At 49.7% G+C, this 7,446-nt stretch overlaps 1 protein-coding gene across 2 annotated transcripts; it reads left to right on the top strand.

Annotated features, from left to right (window-relative positions):
• Positions 1–1,558: 1,558 nt before the first annotated feature.
• On the top strand, positions 1,559–6,292 carry LOC135096159 (oocyte zinc finger protein XlCOF6-like). 2 transcript variants are annotated; one of them, XM_063997475.1, is made up of 3 exons: positions 1,559–2,177; positions 2,893–3,100; positions 3,625–6,292. In XM_063997475.1, exons 1-3 carry the CDS (start codon positions 1,809–1,811, stop codon positions 5,196–5,198), a joined length of 2,151 nt encoding a protein of 716 aa, XP_063853545.1. In that variant the 5' UTR covers positions 1,559–1,808; the 3' UTR covers positions 5,199–6,292. The 2 variants fall into 2 exon arrangements, with proteins under 2 accessions (XP_063853545.1, XP_063853544.1); XM_063997474.1 differs by having other exon boundaries at positions 2,890–3,100.
• The last annotated feature ends 1,154 nt before the right edge of the window (positions 6,293–7,446 follow it).

Genomic DNA, 7,446 nt, shown 5'->3' with positions numbered 1-7,446 from the left:
CAGCCAGCCAGCCAGTCAGTCAGTCAGTCAGTCAGCCAGCCAGCCAGCCAGCCGGCCAACCAGCGAGCGAGCGAGCCAGTCAGTCAGTCAGTCAGCCAGCGAGCCAGCCAGTCAGTCAGTCATTCATTCATTCATTCATTCATTCATTCAGTCAGTCAGTCAGTCAGTCAGTCAGTCAGTCAGTCAGTCAGCCAGCCAGCCAGCCAGCCAGCCAGTCAGCGAACGAGCGAGCGAGCGAGTCAGTCAGTCAGTCAGTCAGCCAGCGAGCGAGCGAGCGAGCGAGCCAGTCAGTCAGTCAGTCAGTCAGTCAGCCAACCAGCCAGCCAGCCAGCGAGCGAGCGAGCCAGTCAGTCAGTCAGTCAGTCAGTCAAGCAGCCAGCCAGCAAGCAAGCCAGTCAGTCAGTCAGTCAGTCAGACAACAAGGTAGCCAGCTAGCTAGCTGGCCAACCAGTGAGTCATAGAGTCAGTCAGTCAGCAAGCGAGCCAGCCAGCCAGCCAGTGCGTCAGTCAGGTCAGTCAGCCAGCCAGCCAGTGAGTGAGTGAGTGAGTCAGTCAGTCAGTCAGCCAGTGAGTTAGTGAGTGAGTTAGTGAGTCAGTCAGTCAGTCGGTCTGTCAGCCAGCCAGCCAGATAGATAAATATACAAACAAGTACTACACACACACACACACACACACACACTCACAGCACCATCAACCACAGCAAAACTGTGGTGATGCATTTCTGTACCTCCTCTGTACCAGTGCCCCCTCCCCAGCTCTCAGTGGGCCCTCACCCCCTCCAGGTGGTCCGATGTACCAAGCTTCTCGGAGTCACGGTGGACGACCAGCTGACCTGGAAGCAGCATGTCGCTAGCACCATAAGAACAGCTACCTACAGGCTGTACATGCAGCGCAGACTCAGGTCGCTGGGGACGCCGACAGATGAGTTAAGGGGGGTGTATCTTACCTTCATCCTCCCCAAACTCATGTACGCCTCCCCAGCGTGGTCCTCCTCCCTCACACACACTCAACAGCTACAATTAGAGAGTGTACAGAAAAGGGCGTGCAGGGTCATCCTTGGCCCTGCATACACCACCTACGAAGAAGCCCTGAACACTCTGAGCCTGTCCAGACTATCCACCAGGTACCGAGAGGCTCTGGAGAAGTTTGGAAGGGGACTACTGCATCATCCACGTCTCTGAAACATGCTGCCGCCTGACGCGCCTCGCACGGCCCGTGCCACCAGACACCACAACAAGATAACGCCCCTAATAAAGGCGCCGCGCACGGACCGGTACAGACTCAGTGTGATTCCCACCATGGTGCGAGCCATCAATCAATAGTCCCTTCTAGATTAGACTTACCTTTAGGATTAATGTTAAGTATTTCCCCACTCCCTATGTACATTTTCAGTTTGTTAACTGCCTAAATAATAAACCGTTTATTATTATTATTATTATTATTACACACACACACACATACACACACACACCTTCATAACAAGCACAGTGTTGAGGTGTACGCACGCAGCCTGTGTCCCAGCAACAAAATACACAGTCACAGGCTTGTCACAAGTACACGAGTCTCCCAGGGTGTCTGTCAGGATGTCAAAATTCAGGCATGGGGCTCCTGTGTGGAGAGGTGGTGGTGGTGTGGTAACACTGCTATGTGCTCTCTCTCTCTCTCTCTCTCTCTCTCTCTCTCTCTCTCTCAATGGTTATTCTATGTATTCCTAACCTAACTTAACACAGGCTAACTTAACCTAACCTAACCAAACACAACTTAACCTAACCAAACCTACCATACTACTTGTAGTCCTTCAAGAATCAATGTCAAGATCAAGGATCAACACAAAGATCAAGATCCATTGGCGCCAAAAGTCGTTTGTGTATTCCGTGTCTGGTGGAGGGAACAGAGGCGGCGTCCCCGTGGTGCTGTGGTCAGTGGTCAGGTCACGGCGAGTGTGCGGCAGATTGCGCCTGTGTTTGAGCTGGCCTGGGTCACCTGTGGCCACCTGGTCACCTGTCTACTCTGTGTCTGGTGGAGGGAACAGAGGCGGCGTCCCCGTGGTGCTGTGGTCAGTGGTCAGGGCCCGCCGAGTGTGCGGCAGATTGCGCCTGTGTTTGAGCTGGCCTGGGTCACCTGTGGCCACCTGGCGGACTGGCGGCGCCTCCCTGGCCTCACCTGAGGGCGTGCAGGTAATGGTGGGCGGGGAACAAGTCAATGTCGGGAGGCGAGTGACTGAGGTGGTGGTCACCGTCACTCTTGTTGTGGTTTGTTTGTTTGTTTGTTGATTTCTTTTATTCCCAAGGCGTGGCGGCGCCGCCTGGCTGTCTGCTGGTGCTGCCTGCCTGGTGAAGTGTTGCCTGGGGAATAATAGGCAGACATCTTGTGCACTGCTGCGCTGGGTTAGGTTAGGCTGTGTGGCACTACAGTCGATGTGGGGTCCCCGGCTGGCTGGGCCGCGTCCGGCAGGTCTAGAGAGAGAGAGAGAGACTATGCACATTTAGCTATGTAATAGTGATCATATGTCTTGTCAGAAGAGAGAGAGAGAGAGAGAGAGAGAGAGAGGGGGGGGTAATAATAGTGTAATAGTGATCATATGTCTTGTCAGGAGAGAGAGAGAGAGAGAGAGGGGAGGGGGGGTATCCTCGCCAGACCTGGTAATGCCGGTTGTTTGGTGTTAGTTGTGTTAAGGTAGGTGTGGTTATTTTGTGTGTTATATTTGTTATATTATGTTATGGTAAGTCAGGTTAACTTTAGGTTAGGTTAGGTTTTTTTTGACAAAATTTTGCCGTCACAACAGTGGCAGCAACGCAGGACGTCATTTAATCTTCTTTGTCTTTTTGTTTTATTTTTGTTATTTGTTTGTTTGTTTATCATTGTTTTATTTGTTTGTTTGTTTTTCAGCAGGACAGCAGTGGTGAGAGAGCAAGACCCCACCAGCAAGTCCATTCTGCCCCAGACCCCTTGGGTCAGTGGTCGACAAGACCTCCCGTCCATTCTGCCCCAGAGTCCCTCGGGTCAGTGGCTGGCAAGTCCTCCCATCCATTCTGCCCCAGAGCCCCTCAGTTCAGTGGCCAGAAAGTCCTCTTCTCCATTCTGCCCCAGAGGCCCTCAGGTCAGTGGCCTGCCACTCAGAACGCTGCACCACTGTTGTCAACACTTGCTTCTTTGTCACAAGTTACCACCAACAAAAACTGATTGGCTTGCTCTTTGCACGGCTGTGGTGGCCCGCACAGAGTCAGTTCTTTTGTAGAGGCCCTACTCTGTATGGAGGCTGTGTGTTAGGCTGAGGCTGAGGCAGGAAGCCCCTCGCTGCCTGTGTGGTGACGGCCTGCTGTGTTACAGGTGCCAGGTGTATCTCGTCTGTGGAGGCTGTGTGTTAGGCTGAGGCTGAGGCAGGAAGCCCCTCGCTGCCTGTGTGGTGACGGCCTCCTCTGTTACAGGTGCCAGATGTATCTTGTCTGTGGAGGCTCTGTGTTAGGCTGAGGCTGAGGCAGGAAGCCCCTAGATGCCTGCGTGGTGACAGCCTCCTCTTTTACAGGTGCCAGGTGTATCTTGTCTGTGGAGGCTGTGTGTTAGGCTGAGGCTGAGGCAGGAAGCTCTTCGCTGTCTGTGTGGTGACGGCCTCCTCTGTTACAGGTGCCAGGTCAGCATCCAGTGACGGGACTCCCTCCGTGCATCCTCGGCTCAGGCCCAGGGTTCCTGCAGGACCGGCCGCAACCAGGAGCAGTGTTGCAATGGAGGATGTGACTTCAGGCAGCAACAGCAAGAACAGCTGGGAGCAGCAGGCGACCCCAGGCGTGAGGACCTACACTTGTGACCACTGCGGCAAAGTGTGTTCCACCAAGGCAGCCATCGCCAGACACGTCCTCTCCCATGCCGGCAAGAGAAGACTGAGAGGCAGGAGTGGCCCCACTGAACACACTGCCACCCACACTGGCGGCAGGAACCACAAGTGTGACCACTGCGGGAAGACATTTGCTCGGAAGAGTTATCTCTCCTCACACATCCTCACCCACACTGAGGAGAGAAAGTTCCAGTGCCTGGAGTGTGGGAAAAGATTTACCAGGAAGGATTCCCTTGACACACACATCCTCACCCACACTGGGGAGAGAAAGTTCCAGTGCCTGGAGTGTGGGAAAAGATTTACCCAGAAAGGTAGTCTTGATACACACATCATCACCCACACTGGGGAGAGAAAGTTCCAGTGCCTGGAGTGTGGAAAAAGATTTGTCCAGAAAGGCCATCTTGCCTCGCACATCCTCACCCACACTGGGGAGAGAAAGTTCCAGTGCCTGGAGTGTGGGAAAAGCTTTACCTTGAAAGGTGATCTTGACAGACACATCCTCACCCACACTGGGGAGAGAAAGTTCCCGTGCCTGGAGTGTGGGAAAAGATTTACCCTGAAAGGTAATCTTGACAGACACATCCTCACCCACACTGGGGAGAGAAAGTTCCAGTGCCTGGAGTGTGGGAAAAGATTTACTAGGAAGGATACCCTTGACACACACATCCTCACCCACACTGGGGAGAGAAAGTTCCAATGTCTGGAGTGTGGGAAAAGATTTACCTTGAAGTGTTCCCTTGACAGACACATCCTCACCCACACTGGGAAGAGAAAGTTCCAGTGCCTGGAGTGTAGCAAAAGCCAGGAAGGTGATCTTGACAAACACATCCTCACCCACACTGGGGAGAGAAAGTTCCAATGCATGGAGTGTGGGAAAAGATTTATCCAGAAAGGCCATCTTGACAGACACATCCTCACCCACACTGGGGAGAGAAAGTTCCAGTGCCTGGAGTGTGGGAAAAGATTTACCCGGAAAGGCCATCTTGACACACACATCCTCACCCACACTGGGGAGAGAAAGTTCCAGTGCCAGGAGTGTGGAAAAAGATTTACCCAGAAAGGTAGTCTTGACACACACATCCTCACCCACACTGGGGAGAGAAAGTTCCAGTGCCTGGAGTGTGGAAAAAGATTTGCCCAGAAAGGCCATCTTGCCTCGCACATCCTCACCCACACTGGGGAGAGAAAGTTCCAGTGCCTGGAGTGTGGGAAAAGATTTACCCTGAAAGGTAATCTTGACACACACATCCTCACCCACACTGGGGAGAGAAAGTTCCAGTGCCTGGAGTGTGGGAAAAGATTTACCCTGAAAGGTAATCTTGACAGACACATCCTCACCCACACCGGGTCCCCCGAGTGCCCATGAGGTACAAACAACTGCGGTCAAAGGGAAAGATTGCCGTCCTGAAGAGAGCCCTCGGATACACTGGTAACACTGCTTAGGGTGTAACTTTAGACCCCAGGCTTGGGGCCATTGCACTCACCAAACAATGAAACAAGAAAATGCAGAAAACAGGGAGAGAAAGTTCCCAGGCCTGCAGTGTGGGAAAAGATTTGCCCTGGCAATACCAGTGGTGACTTGTGGGTGTGGTGTGGTGACTGGCCACAACATTACTGCCACAAACCAGCTGGCAATACCAGTGGTGACTTGTGGGTGTGGTGTGGTGACTGGCCACAACATTACTGCCACAAACCAGCTGGCAATACCAGTGGTGACTTGTGGGTGTGGTGTGGTGACTGGCCACAACATTACTGCCACAAACCAGCTGGCAATACCAGTGGTGACTTGTGGGTGTGGTGTGGTGATAGGCCACAACATTACTGCCACAAACCAGCTGGCAATACCAGTGGTGACTTGTGGGTCTGGTGTGGTGACTGGCCAAAAGGTTTATCCTGCAATGTAATGTTGACAAACATCCTCACCCACACTGTGGTAAGGAAGTACAAGTGTGGTGTTTGTGGCAGTGTTTGTGTAGCAAGAGTGGGGTTGCCAGACTCATCCAAACACACCTGTGGGGGGTGAGGTGTTGTGGATGTGGTGGTCGTGTGTGAGGGACTTGGAGTGACTAGTGTTTGTGTGTTATTACTTTGTACTCAAGTGTTGGAATAAACTTTTGTTGCTAGAATGCTGAGTTATGTTGTTAACAGTACTTAATGTGTGTGTGTGTGTGTGTGTGTGTGTGTGTGTACAAAATGGCCAGTATTAATCCTCGCATGACAAACACAGCAGTGGATGACTGGAATAGACTCAGTAGTCAGGTTGTTAGTGCAGAGTGAGTCATTACAGAGCTTTGAAGTGTTAGACAAGTGTTTGGACAGGGCTGACAGGTGGAAACAGACAGGTGTGTTTTGTACAGGGACTGCCACGTGTAGGCCTGATGGCTTCATGCACCAACCCTTGTGTTCTTGTGTACTACTACCGCCACTACTACTATTAATAATAATAAAACACTTCATTTCTTCACTCTTTTAATATTTTACAACATCCATTTTCTTGAAATATAAGCTGGAAAATTGTTATTAAAATTATTCAAAAGTAAACCCATCACTCTTCTTCTTCATCAACAATTTGGCTTAGAAGAAGAATAACAACAAAAACACCACCAATAACTTACAACTCCACTAAAACTCGCTGTTATATATAAAATGCATCCACTTATGAAAATATACGCTGTGCATGATACAGTGCTGACGTGTGTGTGTGTGTGTGTGTGTAGGACAGAGAGAGAGAGAGAATAAAGAAGATAACAAATGCATGGAGAGAGAGAGAGAGAGAGAGAGTATCCAAATAAAACCATTTCAATACATAGATACATACATACATACAACAACAACAACAACAACAATAATAACCACTAAAAAAATAATAAAAATTGCTACATATCATTATTATAATTATTGTTGTTGTTGTTTTGTTGTTTTGTTGTTCTCTCCTTGGCGAGTGTAGCCGCACCGGCTGGGCATCAATTGGCTCTCAGGTGATCTGTTTTACTGATCACACCCATCATCGTAGGGTCGAGGAAAGGCAGTTCTCTCTCTGACGTTTATTGATGAGGTAGGCATGACCGTAAGAACTGCGAACAAGTTCTCGGTCTCAATTTCTTACAAAATAACATTATACACTGATATTAAACACTTTCAACATATTACAATATTCATTAACAATACATGCAATTGACTTAGCACTATGACAATCAGTTTTCACTACAAAATTAAAGTATTTACCTCGGTCACCATCCTGCCCGTCTTTGTCTGAGCGCGACTTGGCCGTGAGTGATGCCCGCAGGCCACTAGCAGGTTAACCCCACACTACTAACAAGTGAGCATCGGCTTCGGTGCTTAATATAGCATTAAATACTGATACTTACACATATTACACGTTTTCATGCAAATAGAAAACTATTGAACATTTCACTTATAAATGCCGAGGAATAATGACGTGTGGTACATACGCTTTACATACAGTAACATGGCTCCCCTAAATTGTGTAACAATTTACCTTAAATTAAGATTAGTATGTACCTTAAAACTAGGATTAGCACATAATATGTTTTGTTACACTGGCTCCTTGGCGGGGATGCTCCGGTCTATTATTATGCATTACCTTCTAACAG

This window comes from Scylla paramamosain, unplaced genomic scaffold (genome assembly GCF_035594125.1).
Source record: "Scylla paramamosain isolate STU-SP2022 unplaced genomic scaffold, ASM3559412v1 Contig3, whole genome shotgun sequence".
In the NCBI taxonomy this organism is placed as follows: Eukaryota; Metazoa; Arthropoda; class Malacostraca; order Decapoda; family Portunidae; genus Scylla; species Scylla paramamosain.
This window is presented reverse-complemented; position numbering and strand designations above follow the sequence as displayed.